The sequence below is a fragment of the Solea senegalensis genome, linkage group LG2 (genome assembly GCF_019176455.1).
Source record: "Solea senegalensis isolate Sse05_10M linkage group LG2, IFAPA_SoseM_1, whole genome shotgun sequence".
NCBI classification, from domain to species: Eukaryota; Metazoa; Chordata; class Actinopteri; order Pleuronectiformes; family Soleidae; genus Solea; species Solea senegalensis.
Genome location: NC_058022.1, coordinates 19,282,226 through 19,305,537, shown reverse-complemented (window position 1 = coordinate 19,305,537; position 23,312 = coordinate 19,282,226). Strand labels below are relative to the sequence as shown.

The 23,312-nt window shown below is 42.5% G+C and overlaps 1 protein-coding gene across 4 annotated transcripts in view; it reads left to right on the top strand.

The window, feature by feature from the left end:
• klf12b (Kruppel-like factor 12b) overlaps nucleotides 1-23,312 on the top strand; it is a 39,287-nt gene that overhangs the window by 14,957 nt on the left and 1,018 nt on the right. For 3 of the 4 annotated variants that reach the window (XM_044018597.1, XM_044018596.1, XM_044018599.1), the window contains exons 2-5: nucleotides 3,419-3,501; nucleotides 9,949-10,501; nucleotides 15,856-15,991; nucleotides 22,608-22,765. In XM_044018597.1, the coding sequence (XP_043874532.1) occupies nucleotides 3,436-3,501; nucleotides 9,949-10,501; nucleotides 15,856-15,991; nucleotides 22,608-22,765 (913 nt within the window). In that variant the 5' untranslated portion in view covers nucleotides 3,419-3,435. Of the gene's footprint in view, nucleotides 1-2,469; nucleotides 2,528-3,418; nucleotides 3,502-9,948; nucleotides 10,502-15,855; nucleotides 15,992-22,607; nucleotides 22,766-23,312 lie in introns of those variants that run through there. The other variant, XM_044018600.1, reaches the window with a different exon arrangement.

Below are 23,312 nucleotides of genomic sequence, written 5' to 3'. Positions count from 1 at the left end.
CTTGCCAGTACATCTATTAATTAATAAAAAAAAACGAATCATGTTAAATGCTTCAGGTCATAGTCAGTGTTCAGTCCCTTGATTGATTGCTCCCTCCCAACAGGTGGAGGTTATTTGTTGTGATTGCCACCACATGTGACAAGTAGGAGTGACCTACATATGTGAGTGAAGGCCCAAAGACCAAAATGTCCGGGTTCGCTGGCTCCTCCCACAGGCCAAAAAACATATGGGGCAATATGGGGTTAGGTAAATTAGACACTCTAAATTGACCGTATGTGTAAGTGTGAGAGTGAATGGTTGTTTGTTTCCATATGTGGCCCTCCAGGGTGTACCCCGCCTATCAGACCCTCATGTGGAGGATAAAACAGTCGAAAATGGATGGATGGATCAAGAGTGTTCAAGACTTTTGTTCCACTCCTAACGTTCTCCTCAATATGATATTAGTTTCATGGCTGCATGAGCAAACACTCTGCGATACAATTAAGCAGTATCTGTCTTCACACTCCATATGAACTCACTGTGATTTACACCACCCACTCAACCAAACACACACCTTTGAGCCTTTGTCCAATGAAAACACTTCCCGTTTGGCTATTAACAATGAACGATTACTGGAAGAGAATCCATCTTCATTTAATTCATACTGTTATCAAAAAACTGGAAGAAGTAAAAAAAGTAAAGTAAAAAAAAAAGCTAAAATGCCTGAACTGAGCCAGACAGCTGCTCTTGGAGATTATTGTAGATGAGATTTTTTCCTTTTCTTTTGTTCTTTATTTTTCGTTTAGATTTTTGGGTTTTATGTGGCGCAACATCTGTCCATAGGAGTGGATGATGTCACCGTTTCATGAGGTCATTGCTAGGTTTTAGAAGGTCAGAGGATTTCTGTCGATTTTCCTTCATCAATTGATTCAGCTCGTCCGTTCAGAGTTGCTTTGGCTGAGCCTCGTCTTTTCTCTCCACTAAGTTGCTATCTGCAGTCAGCACAGAGCAGATAGCCATCAGCGAGATGGGCGATGGAGGACCTGAGGTCACAGATGTGGATATGAGGTGGGAGTTGCAGTTCGCACTTGCGAAATGCATTAACAGCCACACAAATAAGCATAAACTGAAAAGCGAAGAGAGCAGCAGACGCTGAAATATTCTTTTTTTTTATTTTGAGCTTTTTCGCTGATAGAACTGGCCTCAATCTTCACCTGCTCCCTTTACCTTTTTTTTCCTCTCTGGATTTTTTGGTGGGGATGGAAGAGTGGGAGGGTAGGAGGGAGAAATGAGATGCCTCAACACTCCACTGCCCTCCACTCCATCCAACTCCCCCACACACCTGGGATGGCCATTTCATTTCAGAGTGCAGCAAATGGAAAGGTGATCTTAATCTACCCTGTTTCCCTCTAACCCCCTCCCTCTCTTCATCTCCCACACACAGAGCCTCGTCCACTGATGGACAGCACACTGCTGGCTGCTTGAGCTTGCAGCTAGGACACCGAATGTAGTGATAGAGAAGACTAGATACACAAACAGTTATTACTTTGCACAAAATTCTCTTCATTTCAAACTCAATCTTTGTTTTCTTTGTATTCTATTGTTATTCGTTCAGGCTTGTCATCCCCAAACTCTCCCTGGCAGACAGATATGATCCTTTCATGGGAGCAAAAAGCATTTGACAACTGACTTCAGTCAAAGTATTTCATCATGGCCCTCTGTTAGCTCATTACTCAGTGTTAGGTCTCTCACCGCTGTTAAGCTCTTTGGTCGTTACAGTCACAAGCAGTGCTATGCACTTGCCATTGATTTCCTATGAATAGCGTGCTGCAGGCCAGTTCATTAGGAAGGTGCTCACACACCACTGGATTAACTGGGCTGGAGGCTCATGGGGAGAGTTTGTTGGTTGCGCAGTTTCTGCTTGGCAAATTTGAAAGGTGTTCATGACCTACGTGGTTTTCAGCGAGAGGAGCATGAAATTTATCAAACAAAACAAACAAAGACACTTTCTCTTTTCAGAAAGTGAACTTCAGCTCATGGGACCGTCGAGCTTATCTAAAGTGTGTCCTTGTTAGGAGAGCGAGTGCCTCGACCAATATGATGGTTTTCTTGAGTAAAACAAACCTCACTCTTAGTGCGCTGCATCTTCTAGACACATGGCTTGAGGCTGGACGGAGGCTGAAGCTCCACCTGCCCAGCTGTTACTATGGCAACACTATCTGGGCCTACCAAGACCTGAAGCCGAAGGACATCCTGGACAACAATACAATAGGAGCACAGGCAGGGTACCTGAGGGACTTAGACCTGAGAGGCGAGATCGGGGTGGGGGTGTGTGTGTGTGTGGGGGGGTGTGTTGCAGACCGAGTAAATCCTCCCTCTCTTTTTTGCTCCCTCTCACACACAAACACAGTCAGGATTTGCTTGAGAATCTAAGAGGTAGTGGACCAATACTTGGCATTAAAAGAACCCGTTGTGGCAATTTCAAATGAAACCTTTGAAAAAAAGTCATGTCTTTTGTTATCTACTGCATTTTTAAGTGGATTTTCCGGTGAGTACTAAAACTTGATTATTGGACGGTCCACATGGATGCTTGTGCGGTGTCGTTATGTGTTCAGGCAGCCAGCTGCATCGAGAGAATACATGTCACTTATGACCGTCTGAGCTTTCTTCTGCACAATAGTCATGATGTGGCGGCGCTGCTGACTGCTCGGGCCAGGCCACACATCCAGCTGCTGGTGCCAACACTTAAGAGAGATGTTTAGAGTCTATTTGCCTTGCTTGCATTCCTCCATGTACTGCTGCTAAAATAATGAGAGGGAGGGTTACCTCAGGTCAGCCCCAGCTGAGAAATACGGAACATGCATTGTTGTCACTGGCTCCATCTGTGTATTCCTCTTAAAGCCACAGCGCGGAGTTGTGGAGACAGCCACAGCAGTGCAGCGCTCAGAGGCAGCACAGCGAAGGATAAACATTTAGATTTTGCTTATGTAAGCAAGTCCCTATTGTGGTGTTAATATTACATATATCATGACATATAGTCAATTGCCAAATTTGTTTTTATTTACAGTGTATGCTCAGAGATTAAAGTCAGTATTCATGTGTTTTCACTGTTTGCTGTTGAGAAATTCCATATCAAAGCATGTATTTGTATAGCATTGACGCCTTAAGAGGGTTTTATTCCGTTCCACAGCAGCCTACAAGACAATTGAAAACCTTAAATGTGGAGAAGGGGGAGTCCCGCTCTGCTAAGTGTATATATAGTTTGCATCTTTTGTCTTAGAACTTTCTAACAGTTTGCAACATGAGTTTGTGTCTATTTCAAATGTGTTTATTTCTCAGTGGGTGTAAGCTCAACATTGCCGATGTCCATGCACGAGTGTGGGACCTGCTTAGTCATGCTAAAACACCCGTCTTACACCTCCTCTCTGTCCCTTCACAGGCAGCCTCAGAAACAGGATGTTAATGCTTGACGGAATGCCTGCAGTCCGAGTCAAAGCTGAGCCCCTGGAATCGGAACAAGGGGTAAGAGAGCAGTTGTTTTCCAGACAATTCCCTTTTTTCCTCCTGCTTTCCTTTCCTTCTATCCTCCTCCCGGCAATGGGCCGATAATCACTCCCAGGCCTGAGCAAGTGAGTGAGAGAGTAGAGTGAGTGTGGGGGCTAGAGGGATGGTCGGATAGCATGGTAGCGAGCAGGAAGGGGAGAAGAGTGTACAAGAGGAGGGGAGCTACAGCTGGGGCAGGAATGCTTTGGGAGAGTTTCGGGGAGGTGACTGGGGCCAGCTGAGAGCCTGTGCTGGCTGGGGGTGATTGCACAGATGCAGTCACTGCTGCGGGGAGGAGGGTCACAAGGGAAACTCTAAATCTTATCCATCTCTGTCTGTTCCTGCTACTTTATGTATCTCAGTTTTCCTTCATCCTACATTGCCCTTTTGTTTCTCACACACACACGCAAAACAGTCTTCCTCTGCGAGCACTATCTCTATTATCATTTTGGTGTTTTATACGCAATTGAACAGTGTGTGCTGACCATGTAGGGTATAATGGAGTTACCTCATGCAGGCTTTTCAAGGTCCACATACAGTATCAGGGCTCTCTGGTTTGACATACCTAGAAATAAAGTGGTCTTGTTATGGTGAAGCTGTTGCTAGGTTACCAGCAGGGCTTTGTGTTGCTTCCACAGCTGTGTGTTCAGTAGGCGCAGGCCACTTAATTTTTGTAATCATGAATTAGTGTTCAGTTATTACTGATCTCCACTCACAACGCATCAGTAATATCTAGGGCCATAATATAACACCAGACAGGAGAAAAGCAGCACCGTTTCAGTCGAGGCGAATCCAAGAGCATTAGCCTGTGATGGATGAGAAAATGACTTTTTACCCGATAACCCATCACGTTATCTCAAGTCTTGTAGAGAATTGTTTGGCCGTGGACGCGCTGTGTCTTGATAAGTGCTCGCTCCGTCTCTCCACAGACAGAGAGGCGGCAGGTGGTTACCTTGTGCATATCCTGCTCTCATATGTGGCTCAAGGGCTTTCTAGCTGTGTTCTTACATTGCTACCAAAAGAACAGGGGTTTTTGAAGTTGCTCTCCATACATGTAGTGATGTCAGCCACACACAGGATGTGAGCTCAGCAGCCCACACAGCTTTCAAGTGCACTGAGATCCAATCTTGCCCTGTAACAGGCTGAGCTTCCCTTTAGATGCAGACAGACAGTTCAGGCCGCTGCAGAAATGTGGTCTTCATTTGGGTGGCGGGGGGCCAAGGGTTTGCTGGAAATGGTCTGCCTCGTTAGACCGCCTGCACGGGTCTGGAAAATCTGGCCAGCTAACCAGTATCCCCTAATAAAGACAATGGCATGAGGACAGAGACAGGCAGGGCGGGTCGAGCATATCTTTATATGTGTGTCAGTGTGTGTCAGTATGTGTGGGTTTAAGTGTGTTTATACCTGTCAGAATAAAAGTGGGGGTGGATTGCGTTTTCCATCTGCACTGGTTGAGATCTGCTCTAGAAAACAAACCCAGAAATGCAAATAAGTTTCTGTTTTTCACTTTTGTTGAACACAACACATTGTTTTTGTGACCTTTCCACACAAGTCTTGCTCTTTGTACACATGGGCCACAGATGATTGGCCACATTACCAGGTTCCTAAAATGAATATAATCCTCACTGTCACATTCAGGGTGACACCGTGAATATGAGCCTTTAAGAGGAAGCACATTATTTTTTTTTATCTCTCCTAAAATGGTTTGACGGTTATGAATAATTATTATTATTGGGCACATCAGTGAGGTTGTAAAATGGCTACTGAAGGAAAATGACACAAAAGTTAGCCTAAATAAATCTGTTCTCAGTAGCCATTATCCTGTCATGGAATGCTTCCTAATTGCTTTTATGAAACCAGCTACCAGCATTAGTAGCATTAGATCAGTTTAATGATGATTTAATCTGTACTAATCTGGATATTGGTAGTCTGTCCAAATATAGTGGAGATCTTTGTCGGTCAGTATAAATTTTTGGTTTAGGTTCTAACATACTGTATATAATAATAAATATAATAAACAACTATTCCTATATACAGTTGAAAATAACATATGGCGTGAAGAGGATTTGCATTTGCTTTACACACACTTAAAGTGATGCCCAATGGGCAAATATACCCACTCTGAGTTGCATGCACCAGAGTGTATTTACCACATTATCTTCAGAATAATAGAGTGTCTGGACTATACTCGCGGTTGGCAGGAGAAGTGTTTTCCCTCAGATTCCTGTTTATTTTTTTCTGTCATTGGCAGAAGTTGCGTTGCACACAGTCAAGTGCACGCACCGAGAAAGACAAGATTTCCAAAACACTGATACAGTATCAGCCTCAGTGGATCTGATGGCTTCAAAGCCTTCAGGCGGTTTAGCTGCAGGCGGTGTGTGACACTCATCCTACATATAGCACGCAAACACAGAGATCACATGCAAAAGCAGCTGGAGGATAGCTGGAGGCTCTGTCAAGAAAGGCTGCAGCAAAAGAAGCATTCCTTCTTGTTTCTTCTTCACGTTTGAGTTGGAGATCACAAACATACACGTGTTCTTTTTTATTTTATTTTATGTTTTTTTATGGAATAGTAACCATAGCTGTTGGATGATCAGCAAAATCAGTTGCGGACGAAGCTCTTTTAGATAAATCTAAACTTTGCTCACAAGTAGGGTCAACAGTGACTCAGAATTACTAACGACCCAAGGCTGCCTCACAGCGTGTCTACAGAGACAGCATTCTCACCACATCTTTCAGTTGTTTACATCACATGTCTGGCGGAACAAATATCCTTCTGTCCACAGAGTGAAGCTGAACTAATAATGGTTTTTCAGATTGTAAAAAGACACTTATAAAATATCCCAAAGGCTGCAAGTTAGAGCTGTCAGCGGTTTCACAAATCCATGCCTTCCTCAGCGTTTGTCATTCATTCATTCATTCATTCATTCATTCATTCATCCATCTTCTACTGCTTTATCCTCCACATGAGAATGAGGGGTCATGCTCAATATGCATTTATGAATGACTAACCATTAATCTACGTATTATTACTTTACTTATTGAACTCAGTCACAGTATTTGTGAAATATCCTTTTTTTGATTATTTCACTATGACAATATAATAAAAGGCCAAATGCTTTATACATGTTGGAAGCAATTCTTACCTTGCCACATCATATTCACTGCACTAGAATTTACACTTGTGGTCAATAACTCAGTGGTATCTCATGTGGTAATGCTCCACCACTTTCTAAATTTGAAGTTTCATAAAATAGTGAATTAAATGACAGAAGAATAGGCTACGTAATGGTTCAAGTTGACCGAGTGCCGTTAATACGTAAATGCCACCTGAAACACACTTAATCTTAATGCTGTATGTTGTCTATATGAGTCTGTGACCCACTCTCAGTCAGTTCTGTGCCTGTGTACACAGATGGAGGTCTAAAGCTGCTCGGCTGACACGCTGATCACACTCTGCCTCCCGTGTAGACTTGGTGTTATGAGTAGACAAACTCAGAAACTGAGCGTTTGCGTAGGTCGGGCCGAGCAATGAAGTAGAGTTGTTAGTGTCTGCTGCTTCATCCATGCTTTGCAGAGCGCGGGCCATTTATTAGCCGATGAATAAAACCCTGCCATAGTCATACAAATGTAGATGACAACCTTACATCCTGACATCATGCTATCCATCTTATTCCTGGAAGCACTCGTGGAGAAATAATTAGTGAGTGAGACTTCTGTAGCAGAAGCGGAAGCAGTATAGTAAACGAGTCCTTTCCAGTGGCTGTGGCTGCTATATGGCGTCAGGATTGCGTTGTTCTTGCAATGCATGGGCATCCTGCAGTTTGACAATCAGCCGTTGTTGAGATCCAGGCTTGATAATGTGGGAAACTAAGACTCTGACTTTGCTCTTTGTCTGCCTTTTAAATAAATAAGGTCGTGTTCCACCTCTTTTCATCAAAATGCGACTGATCGCTACTGATACGCTTGAGCTTTTTACATTGTTAAAATAACAAAAAAAGAGTCCATTTAACTATTTATGTTGAGTAACACAAATCCTTCGACTTTCATACTGCAAAATGTACTGTGTAATAAAAGGCAGTGGATGATGACGTCATCTCTTTTCAGGCATAACAAGTTAAATTTTATAATTGCTCTGTTGCAGCGTCCAATTACCACGGAAAACACTGCTTCTGCTTTAGTGATAGAACACGCCGGAAGTCACACTCGAAACTCACGGAATATCATGGGTCATAGGAATATGGTGGCTGCTCCGACACCTGAAACTAGTACTACTGTTAGTGTTACCACTATTACTCAAACTCCTCTTTTTAAAGCCTTTGTTATTGCTGACTTTCTGACATCTAAAATGTGTATCTGTGTGTTTGTGAAGGGGGATTAGTTCACTGAGCAGAACCCTTATTACTGACTCTTTGAGAGCCCCCTGAAAAAGGCAGTGTCTTATCCGCCAAATATAACAGAGCAACAACAAACTTGCTATAAATGGTCAATTCCTTGAAAGTGCCTCTGAGCGAACTGTTCTACAAAGAAAAAAAAAGAGTAAACTATCAGTTTCCATGAAGGAGGAGCGATGATTTCATCATCATAATTCATCTTATCACATTTTGGCTGTGGTTGATACCTGCAGCTTCACGAAAGATAGATGTCATTGAAGAATGCTGTCCAGTACGGATGATGCTCGGTGGGTGGTATTATGAAGCCATCGTGTGCTGTGAACCTTGACCTGGCACTGCTGAACCTGAGCTGAACCCCACAAAAGTCCAGAGGTCATCGGGGGGCATATTTCATGGGGCAGGGTTTGTTTTCCAACTGGGGAGGAGTCACACAGTGAGAAGAAGCTCTTTTTGATTCATGGGGTCGTAACATTTCCTGTAGGCTGAAAACGAGAATACAAGTCTGGAGTAAAAATAGTACGAATTGGAAGAACACACACACACACACACACACACACCACTCAGTAAAATTCGTAATACACCACAGATCCCTTCTCAGCCAATATTACATAAGGGGAAAAAAATGTAAGTCAGAAAAACAAAAGTGAAGATGAAAATCCACAGTGCACAACATTTTTCATTGTCAAGTTTTTTCTTTAGTTATTCTTTATGAGTGTTTCCTTGAGTCACTGAAAGAACAAAACACTGGGAGAATAAACACTCACTCTTAACACCCATCCCACACTGAATATAGTGAGTTTAGATCCACTTCATTTCACGTACCATGGTTATAACAAACGCTTTTCAAGACCGTAAACAAATAGTAGCAGCGTGAGTGTTGTTTTTCTTGCTTTTCTATGTTCCTCATCATCTTTTTCCAAGTAAACCGGTTCCTGAAACTTGCGCAGACAGATGGAGCAGTTGCGTTGCAGTCTGCTTGGCGTTAAGTGAAAGATATGTTGAGGGATACACTGAGCCACCAGCGTTGGCCTTAAGAGGCTCATCGCTGAGAGACAGAGAGAGAGACGGTCAGGAAATTGAGCCCATATGATGTTTTTCCAGCGTCACAAAGGAGATTTAGGAGAGATACGAGGGGAGCCAAGAGAGCTGCGTTTCTGTGGGAGTGATGGAAAACAGGAGGAAGAGAGAGAGAGAGAGAGAGAAAACAACCCACGCCAAGGAAAAGAAAGAGAGAGGGGGTGAAGGGAGGCGTATGTGAGAGACACTATCTTTACTCCTGTATTTCATCTGTGTATGACATCATGCTAACTAAGAGGACTTCATGGGAGGAGTTGTGAGCAAGAGGAAATTTACTTCTCCTTTCACAGCATTTTGTAAACTTTTCTTCCACATCGTGCAGTTCTGTTGTTGTTTTTAAAAGACAATCGTCAATCAGTATATCAGTACATGTGAGAGTGCCAATTAACACAAGACATTAGTGAAAACAATCACTTTGAAAGTTTCCCTGTATGTATGCAAGTAAAGGTTTGTATGTTGGTTTGTATGTTGTATGTCATCCTGCTCGTCATTTAGGTGCCCACGTGAACCGCACATCTCAGATGTGTCTCACGCTGCTCTTTTTGGAAATAGGAGTCTATTTTTTTTCCCCTGAGCTGCGCTTGTCTCACAGCAAAATAGAGAGTGCAAGTGAACTTTCACCACAGCTTCATTTGACCATTTTCAAAGTAAAAGCACTCTAGCCTTTCAGTTCCTTGAATCCTTTTTTCTCCCCCAAAAAACATTTGATCGTAAAATATTTGCAGGACGGACAGATGTCTGGTTTCACAGTGAAGAGATTCTTTGTCAAAGTTTATTTTTTATTTTTTATTTAATTTGAAAGGCAAGGTCTATGTAAACATAGCAGTAACATGAGAGCAGGTGCCCAGCAGATCGCAGCAGATCAGCGACACAGACATCATACATCTAGTGCAGACCTGATTCAAGACAATGAAGTGACGACATCTAACCTCACTGTTTCTCTCACCTCCCACAGTCACCAAAAGTGCGCCCTTATTCTGCGATGGACGGCGTCCCTTTCTTCCTCAGCAGAGTTAAACAGGAAACTCCAGAAGACCTGCTCGCTCACAACCTGCACTTCCACACGCAGACCGAGCCTGTTGACCTGTCAATCAACAAATCCCGGCCCACCTCCTCATCCACCACCCCCACCACTACAAACTTATCGTCATCCCCTCTCAGATCCGCCTTCTCCCCGTCGTCTTTATCGTCGTCATCGTCCTCCTCCTCTTCCTCCTCTCCATCAGTTATCACCTCAGCCTCATCGGTGCTCACACCAGGCCCTCTTGTTGCCCCTGGCGCCGGGGTGAGAGGTCAGCCATATTTGCACATCCTGCACTCTGTGCCGCCGCCTCCATCCAGCCCTCTGAGCCTGCAGGGAGCCGGGAAGCTGGGCAGCCATGTTCACCGCATTCCGGTCGTGGTACAGTCGCTGCCCCTCATGTACACCACTGCGGTTCGATCACCCTCAAGCCTCAACAATGCCATCGTGCTACCTCTGCTGGATGAGTTCAAGAGCCAGGGCAAAGGTGAGACCATGTTTTTCTAATTGTACTTGATATTCCTGCAGCCGATAAGGCCGTTGTTCATGTTTCACTGCAGACGGCATGTGTAATGTTGCATTACTGCCTTCTTCATCTCTTTCCTTTGCCTATTCCTTTTTGGTTTCTCTTGAATTGCTGTGCTTTGTGGCCTTTTAGTTAAGCATTCATATGTTACCCATTATTTAAGTTTAGTTTGATCTGAATGACTTTAAGCCCATGCCTCATTAGTTTTACATTGCTACTTAAGCTGTATGATGTGTTTGCAGATATGAACTCCAGACATTTTGCAGAGTTCACATTCACAGTAAATGAATGCGGCAGCATGTTATCAGGGTCAGACACTCTCACAATAGCAAGAGAATGTACGGAACATCCATGCCGGAGGTGATGGGAGAACATCCGCAGAACACTTGTCCCTCACTGCTTGGAATTATCTTGACCTTTATCCTCTGTGAAAATATCTTTGTGCCTTTTGCCTTCTCACATAATATCAGGATTTAAATGCATGTTTGAACGCAGCTTTAAGAGACTTTAGCCTTCAGCTTTAATTTAGACTTTAATTCGGACTGGGTGTAGAATTTTAATACTTCTGTGGCATGGCTCGAACGTCAGGCTGGCTATTGAATTTCAATGCCTTCGTGATGTCATTCAAAATTTAATTTTGATACCTATGGGGTTAATCTCTTTAGTGTCGGTGAGGCAATATGAGCATGCTGTTTGATTGGCTGTCTTGAGGTGAGATGAAGCTCATTCCCAAAGAAGAACAGGGAGGTGAGGCTTGACACGTGTGCGTTTGCACTGTAATTTGAGAGGCTGGTGCTTGTTTAATGAATGAACCAACGCCGCGGAGAGCTAAAGCGACACGACAAAGCAAACGAAACACTCGAGCGTGCGCGAAATAAATATGAGAGCGGAACGTTGCTTCGTAGAAGAAGACGATCGGGCCAGCGAAAAAAACTGAATCTCAATCGTAATGAGTAAGATCATTTCTTTTTTTAAATGAAGTTCACAAAATGTGTATCGATGGTGTATAAAAATGCAGATATTATATATATATATAATATTGATACTGTATCTTTTTTTTTTTTTAATCAATCAACCTTTTTCAGACATGAAAATAAGTCCATCACAGAAACAAGGGATGATACAGACAGGTCAGTCAAGGCTGGCTTTAGGATTTTGTACCTGTGTGATATGAGTTATCCCAGAGACTGGCAAAGGCTTATTGTGTTTGTAAATGCTTTTAGAGGCAGCCTGTCAGGTAATAATGTCCCCCACTTAGAGCGAAGATGAGGTTTACAGGTTTGAAGGTCCTCTCATCTTTCACTGAAAGAAATGTTGTAAACAGCCTCTGGGGCCTCAGCAGTTTTGTTTTTTTTTTTGCTTTTTCCTTTATAGAGAGGCAAACATCTTGGGCAGCTAGAGTTTAGACCTCTCTGGCCCAACCTCGACAGTGTTATTGGTTTTCTCTCTGGGTGTGGTTTTACTGCCAACCGCTCTGAGCGGGCATACAGTAGAGTAGGTGTTTTCTCTGAGTGGCACACAGGGCAACTGTTGCTTATGAAAGAGTTTGCTTTTTGTCACTTCCTGCAGGATGGACAGACGCACATAGACTACAAGTCACACCCGTGTGCATGTGCTGTACATACAAGCGAGCAAACACACAGGGATGTGTAATTAGTGCTCAGACAGACACTTGGCTGGCAGGGTGGGGTGGTCCTGGGAGATGGGCGTTTTAAGTGCTGGATGTCTGCTCCCGTGGAGAGGAGAGGAAAGAAGTTAGAACAGGAAAAACAAGACTTGCATAAGAGGGTGTGGATGGATATTGAAGATGGATGGCACTTACACAAACACATGCATGCACACATCCACAGTCTAGCATACAATGTACTGAGCTGTGAAGGCACCAAACAAAAATAACATGGGCTGAAAAAGCGTAGAGAGTTGTTGTTATTGTTGTTGTTGTGTTTGCACCCACTTGAACTATCACTTACTGTTACTGTAACTTCATGGAACGCTTTGGAGCAATCACATGAAATAGTTAGAGGTCATGTCATCTAAACAATACAGGTTTTCACTCCACACTCTTACATTTTCTCAGCCCTGTAACATTGTGGCTATGTTTTATTGGCAGCTGTTACCTCCTTTCCACCTTCCATTTTTTTTTTTTCCACTATATGATGCAGTCAAAAAAAAAAAAAATTGGTTTGAGCGTTCATCTGTAATCTTGTGACTCTCGTCCTCAGGCATTGTGGTCTGTTGTGGCCAACCATCTGTGACATAATTTGCAAATCTGTGCTTTCCTGGTGCATGACTGACTTTTTTGTACCAAAACAATGTCCATGCAACAAAAGGCTTGTTTTAAATATGAGGTAGAAAAATATTATTTTCCTTATGGATTATTCACTCAATTATTTTGGTGATTACTTGGTGTGGTACAATGTTAGATGATTCTCTTGTTTTGTCTACAAATCAGATATTCACTCTACTGTCACAGAGAGGAACGGGGACAAAACACTCAGTCACATTTCGATTGATCGATTGATTCGTCAAATAAGGGTTGTTATTGTTGTTGCAGTTATCGTACTGCAGAAACTTAATAGTCATTTTAAACAACACAAAAAACAAACTACAGAGGCTGCGATTTTTGCATCTTATCATTTCATAATTGATTAATTAAGTGTGTGTTTTTTTGTGATTTGATGTTCTCAAATGTGTTTCTTTTTTGTTTTTTTTTTGCTTCTCCTGACAAAACAACATGTTTGGTTTTTTTAGATTTGGGAATAATAGATATTATGTTAGATCCACATCTAACATAATATAATAAATATGGCTAATAGATATGGCTTTCTATAACTATTTTGAATCATTCTTGCATTATATTATAGGACTTATTTGTTTTACATATATATCTATATATATATATACACACCATAGTGAATTTTTGACTCAAATCGCAGTCACAATACATGTAACAAAAAGAAGACACTATAAGATATTTTACTGAACTTATTCTGCCCTTAAACTAAATGATAATCTTTGGCACAACAAAATCAACAATAATGATTGGACTGATGGTTCTTGGATCGTATGACCCTGTTCATCTGTTTTCTAAAGGAAGATTATTTTACATTAAAACATTGAGGCCGGCCCCATTAACACAAATATCTGTCCCTTTTCATGACCAAATGTCACCCCTCAGAGATGGCCAGTCCCACCACACAAGTCTGAGGTTGAAGGCGTTCAGCCCGACAGTGTAATTTGGCACAATAGTAAAAAAGAACAGCTCTTAAGTATGAGCCAGTTCTCCTTGCCAGATCCTGCTCAAACGTAACTATACACATGAATAAAAGAGTGCGGTGTGAAGTGATAGATGTTTTTCTTTTGTCACATCATGGTAAATACTGTCATATTGCACTCAGCCCAGGTTCTGCTTCCTGTGGAGTTTTGCCTGTCAGATGTCACCATTGGTTGATGGCTGAACAAATAAGTTGTTGACATCAGCGAAGTCACCGACCATAGCCTGCTCTGTCCATGTCAAGTTCAACCTGATTATCAGAGCTCTTATAAGAACAAGGACATGCACACACTCATACACACACACACACGCACAGGTTGGCCATCCTCTCTTACAGAGGGTGGGTATGCTTCTTTTCACTGCTGTTTCCCTGTCTCCGGCGGGAGGTTGCCATGGAAACAGGGCTTGACTGGAGACAACAGGAGAGAAAGAAAGAAATCCAGTGCTCTGCCCACCTCTCCAGCACTCCTCCTTTGTGTCCCTCGCTCAAAATACCCCTTTTCCAACACACAATGCATTTCTAACTAATTACAGGTTTTCCGTAGGGCAGGCGAGCTGGTGACCACTTTGCATATCGTCGTCTGCAACAACATGTAGAAATCTTTAAAGGCAAAAGCTCCAACTGAGACACTGCATTTTCTATGTGCCCCCCAAGTAATAACACCATGTCTGCTGCTAACTGTAGACCTCTATTATGTACCATTATGGTCACAGTCTCAGCCGAGAGGGGATAAGAGGTGAAGTCCTGATAGCTTATAAAAGCACCAGGATTACAGTGGACAAAACTCAGTATGCCTGAATATGTTCAGCATTCGTGATGGTTTAACTTTCAATATTAAACAATATTATGCTTTCATAGTAGAGATTAGATTGCATTTCTTAAGTCGTTTTTTTTTCTTTCTTGACCTTCATCTCTTCAAGTTTTTGAGGATGTATGCAGTCTGTGCCATTGGGGACAGAGTGGATAGGATGACTGCAGGCTCTGGCTTTATATCTAATGAGCTGTCCCGACTTTTGGAATAGATGCAACTCTGAGATGGAGAGCAAGAGACAGAGACTCCTGTGCTCATTGGCTCAGAGGGTCAGGAATTAATGGCATGCTGGCCATGTTGAATGCATTGGATGTCGTCTTCTGTTTGCAAAACAAACTCCTAATGTGAAGCCTCAGGTTTTTGAAGCTGGAAGTTCACAGACAGGCAAACAGGCACGTATTGGACGATGCTAGCTGTCAATCACACTGGTGTCCACTCATATGTGCCACACTTTATGGACTATTTTCTATTGACATCGTGTTCGACTGAAGAAGACATGAAACTAGCATTTGAGACCATTAGCACCTCAGGAAAAGGTGTTACTGATTAAAAAAAAAAAAAATCTTCAGTTCTTTTTGACTAACTGCTAGTTCTCTTCAACTTTCTGGGCTTCACTTTTCAACACATAAGGCATTTCTCATATACAGGCTAGGGTCGAACGTTCAGCAAAGTTCGCTTGGTAATTATCAGGTTTTGCTGTAAAAAGAATAGAACAACAAATAAAGTCCGACTTCTGTGTTCTCGCCAGGCCTTTTATGTAAAGGTTTGTTATTATCATGAATACGGTTCTGTGTCTGTTGCTCATTTAGGAGAACAGAGAGTGTGAGTCCTCTACAGCTACTGCTACTTTTAACTTGCACATATTCAGTAGGAGCGCACACACACACACACACACACACACAGACACACACACACATGCACAAAAAAGAAAAAGGAGACGCCCAAACAATGCTTCACCCAGCTCCTTATCTCTATAGTTAGATGCTGATAAAGAATGCATTTCTGTGGGTGTGTGTGTGAGATTCCATATGTGTGTGTGTGTGTGTGTGCATGTCCTGTCCATATAACGGTATGCAACTGCATATCATAAACACAAAAAGTGACAGTGTATGTTCTAAAGACAAGTTGACACACTTTACTGCACACTCATTGTGATATGCCTTACAAGTTTCCAAGGCCGGCTCCAGTGTCATGTGTCTGACTCCTGTGTCTGTGTCCCTTCCTCGCAGCACACACAGACCCCAATGGCCTGTCGCCAAGGCAGATCAAAAGTGACAGTGATGACGACGACCTGCCAAACGTGACCTTGGACAGTGTTAATGAGACCGGCTCCACTGCGCTGTCTATAGCCCGCGCTGTACAAGAGTGAGTATCTGTACACGTGTGTGAGAAATTGTCACTCCTGACTTTTTTCCTCTACTGACCCTAAAAGCTAAAACAAAAAACAAAAAAAGAATTCCCACATCTCCGTGTCAAGTTGTTGTATCTGTTCCGTCCTGTCACTGTAGAGTATGTGGGAAGTATGGCTTTGATCCTGACACTCTTCACTGTTGGCAGCTGTTATATTTGGTGCAAGGGGAGTTTGAGTTTGATCGACTGGTAAAGTAGCTGGTCTAACTGCTTTTCTTTTTTTTAAAAAAAGTCCTTCACTATCAAAAAGTACTTATTAAACTAATTGCCTTACTGTTCTTTGCACTTTCTCATCATGCAAATATAAAAAAATAGCCATAGTTTATTCTTATTTATTACCTTAGGCGGTTATTATTTAATGAATCAGCCAAGTGTTATTTTATATATAACTAAGTCACAAAAACTTTTTTCATCCAAAAGTTAATTTAAAAAATAATTTTTACCTGTTCCATGTATTTAATATTTCATTATACATTACTCTGATTTGAACGTTGTAAATTCACTTCATTGCAGACATACATGCAGATTGGAGAGGTTTTTATTGAAGTAAAACAACGTTGTGTATTATTTGTTATCATTAAACTTCTAAAGAGTGGCATATCAGTCATCTTTTTAAAAAAAAGCATAAAAGAAGTATAAATATGTCACAGTGCAATCAGCTTAACATACTCATCCACCTATTAGTCTATCATTTATCTTTCGCATCATTTCTGAAACCAAACATGGTCGTGTTGCCAGATCACAAGGCTGACATACAGTACAGCGCAAACATATGAATTCATGATCACGTTCATGCAAAATAAAATTAGATTTAAAGAAAATTGAAGAAATAAATTGTATAGCTCAGACCGATGAGTTTTAAAAATGTTTTCCCTGACACCCTGAATGAGAGCGCGTAAGGTCTAGTGTTAGGAATTTCTGCGCGATTTTCTAGCTGCTCTGAATGTATCTGTGTGGGTGTGCAGTTATATGACTGCATATGGCTCAGACATACTTTATGCCATGTTCGGCCTACAGACATCACAGCTCCTGCAGTGCCTGTCCATCTGTGTTGAATGAAAAGACTTCCCTCTGCAGTGAATGACAGCCCGTGGTATCCTGATCAGAAAGCAGGAAATCAGAGGCAGAGAAGCATTTGGCTCGGCCGTGCCCTCTTCCCCTGCCACCCATAAACCCAGAGCAGTCATAACCAGTAGCCTGGCCAGACTCAAGTTAATACCCATGGGCTTTTTATTTAGACTAACTGTGAGGAAAATATTCCAGGACTCTGTGAGAATCCTGCTAATGATGAAGGCTGACAGTAGGCCAACCCCGACTGCCTGTGTTTTGGTGGTTTGTGTGTGTTGGACATTTTGCATTCCTTGTCTGTGCACTGAACATCTACAGTAATGAAACTAAATGAGTTGTTGTGGTGGCACCGTGCAACACATTACAGTAAGAAACTGGTGTTGTGCCTGTGCTTGTTCAGTGGAAAAAAGCAGAAGTGGCCTGTTTTGCAAAAAACACACAGAGTGAGAGACACTCGGTGGAGGACTCAGGTTTCAGTGCAGGTTATTGAAAGGGACAGGCGTACCCCTGAGTGCCACATGTGGGTACCGGGTGGTCAGAGGAGAACAGAGGTTGGCAGGACCCAACCTTTCAGTGCCCAAGCTTTCACTATGGAGATAAATCACCAGCCAGGCTTAGCAGTGCCCTGCCAGGGCCTGCCCACACACTCGCTCCTCTGTGTGCAAAGTGCAGACTGTGCGGTTTGGAAACTGTGCTCCTGCGTTTGCGACCGTGCGTGTGAAAAAGTGTGTGATCATGGCTGCAAGGAAAAACCCTCTGTTTTTGTCCTGAACACATGCACGTGTTTGTGCACAATGGACAGAACAGCTGGTTTCAGAAGGAGGTCAGCCTTTGTCAACAGGAACACACACTTGCATGTTTGTCTGTGAAAAACAAAGAAGTCTGCAGCCTGCTTGAGTTACATGACGGGAGAATGTGCGCTCTGTACCGACGCGACACATGCGCTCTAAGGACATGTGCGCCGCAAAGAGACGCCGACAGCACTTTCCTGAAGCATGTCACTCCATTGTGTTGCTGTATTTCTTTTCCTTTCTTTCGGAACGTGGACACTTGGAGTGTAGAAGCAAGTGCTCTATGTAATTTAGTCTTCATATTTACACAAGCAGTCACGCCGAGAGCATCAGGAAGGAGAAGTGAAAGGGCGGAGGATAGGAGCGAATGCAGCCTCCAATCCAGGTATCCACATATAAATAAATGAGTGAAAGGAGAGAGAGACACACACACACACACACACACACACAGAGTGTCATGTGCTTCTTGGACAGCCTCCTCCATATTCATGCGTTTCCCTGGGGACCGGTGGATGGGCTATTGTGGGAGAGCATAAGCGAAAGAGAGACTGCCACAGAGAGATAGGTGTGTGTGAGTGAGTGTGTGTGTGCATATATGCATATGCACTGTATATCAGTGTGTGGATATATTTTATACGCGTGTATACCATATAGTGGGTGTGTGTGTACATGTTTGTATTAGGCTGTGACGACAAATTTGGATTCACACCTGTCTTTGCGAGGACATTTTTGACCATTTGAGGACAACGTTAAAGGGCTGCATGAGGGTTAAGACTTGGTTTTAGGACTTGGGTTTAAGTTAAGGCAGTAACTGGTTGTGGTTGTGGTTAGGCATATGGCTTGTTGTTGGAAGGGTCATCTCTGTTGAAGTCTGGCTGGTCCCCAAGGACTGGTGCAACGAGGCATAGCAGGTGGAATGAAGGGAGAGGGGTGAGGCGGTGAGTGGTAGTATCCCTTGACAGGTACAGGAATGCCCAGTGGGCTGTCTTCCAGTGGACACACACACACACACATTCACACACATCCCCTTTCCTGTTTTCCTCATAATTCCACTATTACTTTATCTCTGTGGAAGAGCCATGTCCAAGTGGTGCTGAGTCGAAACTGTTGGGGTGACCCTGTTTCCTTTGAGAGGTTTGGAAAATGTGCACCCTGTTTTCATTGTGGGAAACCCCTGTTACAGGTGACACACTCAGTCTCTTTGCAGAAACAAAGGAACTAAACAGAGGTCAGTACTATTTGATATTGTTCTCAGCTGTACTTCGTATTTCTCTCTGCTGCTCTGTGAGGCACAACAGGACACAGTGGCACAGCGATGTAGAAACGAGGTTACTGCGCTGACACATGGTTTAAGGTAGTTCTTAATGTTTCTCTGGGCTCACATGAGAAAACACAACAAACTTGATGCTCCCACAACAGCCACAATACATATAATCAGAGACGTGTTGTTAGATATATTGTTTACATGATCAAAAAACATGTTTTAATTGTTTTCTTCTGACTGTTGTATTGCCACGCTACCTGGTCCTTTAAAGAAACAGTGCATGTGTTATTCTGCCTCTGTTTAGTGTTTGTGAGCAGAAACAATGTAACTACGCTCTGTCAAGCAAAACTATCAGACCTGCCGGAGGGTGTGTTCATGTGTATACACCAGCAGCGCAGAGGCGGGAGGTGGCAGGGGTGTGTTAATCCCATCAAACTGCTGAACGACACGTTGTTTTTTGAGAGCCAGATTTCACCTGTGAAATTTTCAGTTTTCAGTCCGACTCCATCCTGTTTGCAGCTGAGAAATGTTGCTGTTGCCTCCGCCTGTCTTGACATATAAAACAAATCTTTTCCCGTGTGCATTGCGGGAATGTCGCCAGGTGAAGCGAGACATAAACGCCACTATACTGGAAAATACAGGGAGTCGTAGGAGCTCTATAGGCCTAATCATGATTGTGTGAAATCATTGGACAGTGTTTCAACAGTGACATTTGTACATTTACAGTATTTAAAGTAGTTTGGAATCGCTTTAATCGCTGGTTCCAATCGAACAAAGCCAGTCGTAGTAAGGTTTTACTGTGTGGTTGCTCATGCAGTGAACCTGCTGATATAAATAGCTTCATACACTGCTTGTAACATTTTTCAGGAGCTTAGCAGAAAAAGACCAGTGGTGGTGAAATGTTCCCAACCCACGGAGAAGCAATGAAAATCCTTCTTCAAAATCAATCATGTTTAGTTGATGCAGTAGTGAAACACTGTTGGACTTTATGGCCACGCACAGTCAGTTCTATCAAGTCGTTGATAAATCATTTATTAGCTTCATTATGTCGGTAAATGTTGAAAAATGGCAAAGTAATGTCTTCACATGTCAAACGTTGTCCAACCAACAATCAAAAGCCCAAAGATATTCAGCTTACATGATGGAAAACTATATTCTCACTTTATTGAAGCTAAAACTATCGATAAATACGGAGCCCCAGACATGACATGGGGAAAACAAAATACTAACTTGTTCCCACGAAATATGCGCAACATTCTCCTGAATTACCTGGAGAGCTACACAAGTAAAGCGAGCGAAGAGGGCTGAGGCTTCGGGATGTACAGAGATACTGTTATTGAGTTTTATTTTAGGTTGGGAATCAGTTACAAAGATATTCTCAAAAGTCTGACATTGCAAGGAATCATTATTATCGATTTAAACAGAATATTAAGCGCCAGGTTACTTTGCAGGTAGTAACGGAACCCTGCCTCTGCCTCACGCTCCTGCAGCGGGGATACAAATCCTGTCGGGGACGACGACACTTGCACACTTTGTTTCTGCATGTTTTGCATCAGTGTAAAACATGGGTGGTCAGGTGTTTTTTTTCTAGGCATTCTCACTGTGTCGCGTGTTATGGCACCTTATTTTCAAAAACCAAGCGACGAAGAAGGAAAGAGATCACTACATTTAATTAAATAAAGCTAAACCAGAAATCTGTCGCCAGGCTGTGGTGAATAATCTGTAGCATTAAATACACTTATATGAGATAAGTTGTCGTTGATTCTCAGTTTAACAGAAGCCGCTGTAGTCGGAGCATCCTGAATCACTGTGCTGCATTTCATAATCATGGAGTCAGATGAAGTGATGATCGAAATCTAAACATCCGCCTCATCATCTGTTCAGCGGCTGAGCTCTGCTGAGTGCTTCCTCTGTAAATCCTGCCTCTCCTCTTCACACACACGCATGAACGCGCACGCGCACACACACACACGCGCTCACAATACCTGGATGGTCCTCTGTGTGCTTTATGAATGCAGCTCTTTGTCTTAACGTTCAGTTTTGTCGTCACGGTACTGTGTTCGATTTTCTGAACTTGGACAAACGCAGTAGAGCGAGAGCAGTGAGAGGGGAGTCAGAGTTCATTTCATGTCTGACCCGTGTGCTCATTTCCTGTACAACTTCAGATTGGCAATAAGCCAAGAGCAGCAGGTGACCTGTGTGTTTTTTGCCCGCTGTAATTCTGTGTATTTGTGTAGCCTGTGTGTATGTTTGTGCCCCGTTTGCACCACACACATATATCTAAGTCTGGGTAAAGACAGGAAGTGGCCTCTGTGCGATGGAGACAGACACTGGAGGGCCTCCCTGACAGTCCCTGCTCCTCTTTCAGATCCCCCATAACTGAATGTGAAGCTGTTCCTCTACTCCTTCTCATTTTCTCCCGTCACCCTCTAACCTTTTTTTTTTTCTTAAATTCCACAACAGAGACTCTGAGACCTGAAAGAAAAGCATTTGTGCCCGTCCTCGGTTGAGTGAACCCCGTTAACCCTATCCCACAGATATTACTCCTCCCCACTTAAAAACACAGATGATCCTGTTTTCTGTCCCCAATGCACATCTTTCTTGCCTTCTTGTGTGTGTGTGTGTGTGTGTGTGTGTGTGTGTGTGTGTAGCAGTCATGTGTTTATTACTGTGTGAAAGGTGCTGTTTCATGGTCCACAGTCACTGGTGAGACTGTTTACCACCTCCCTAGCTTCTCTTTGCTCCTTCCTGTATTTGTTTGTGTGCATGCGAGCGCACTTGAATATTCACAGACGTTCATTTTAATTTACCATGGATGATTATACTACTATTAAAAACACACACAAACAATAACATGCATCCTAAAGGGACAACTTTGCTACCATGACAAATGTAATATGGATTAGCTATTGGAAAGGAAATGTTGTGCCATAGTTTACTGATGGCAGAAGTAGCTCAGGAGTCATTAACTGCACTGTGCAAAACACTGTGAAGTAGACAGTATCCACCTGTGATTGATGAAAGTCTGGGAGCAAAATGAATATATCAGCCTCTTTACCTCATCGACTAAGAGTCATGCTATGTTAGTGTTGCACTGCCACCTGCTGGCAAAGCCAGGGTTTTGCCATGATACGTGGCATTTATCTCTGCTGTATTGCTGTGTTACTAGTGTGTGATTAATCTATAATTTACTCAAATAATGTGAAAAGGAAAAATAAAACCTTACACCAAATGTCAGAAATTCAGAAACAGTTATATGGTGTTTTTTTTATTCCATCACATTCTAATTTGCTTGCAGCTGTGTGCATATATATATCAAATATCAAATATTCTTTAAATTTGCACTAATTAGTATGAGTGTTTTGAGTAGATTCATTTGTGTGACTGTTCCAGCATTTCACAATTGAATAATTCTGTGCTAACACTGACTCTTATTCTCCCGTTGCAGTTCCATGTCCCCGTTCAGTATTGACAGTATACGGCGCCCCCGGAGGTCAGAGTCACCAGATTCCAAAAAGAGAAGAATCCACAGATGTGACTTTGAGGGCTGCAATAAGGTGTACACCAAAAGCTCCCATTTAAAAGCACACAGAAGGACGCATACAGGTCAGTAATGATACGTGTGTTGTGACATCATTTACATGTTTCTTGATTGGAATGCAAACACCAGTCATTCAATGGCAGCCAGCTTTGAATTCACACATGCACAAAATAAAAGAAAGATCTAAATATATGTATATTCATGAGAAAACCATTAAAGTGGATGATTATGGAACAACAACATCAGTTTGTCTGTTTTCTGTTCCAAGTCAAACACAAACAAACTATCGGCAACAATTATAAATCAGTATCTGCTCAGTGGTAAGAAGATAATACCCTTCACTATTGGAATCAATTGTTTTTATAATGTTGCTGTTATTGATTGAATTGTTGGTTCTTATCCTCCACATGGGGAGAACATGCAAACTGCATTCAGAAAGGCTCTTGTGTTGTGCCCTTATTTTTGGTTTTTAGATTGCCGTTTTACTTATTTTTATTATATTATTTTTACTTGGAGGTTTGTAGACTGAGACCGGGGTACCATATGTTGTTCCTCATGTTCTTTACATTTTGAATGACAGATGAAGCTCCTTGATCCTTCATGCCCATAATG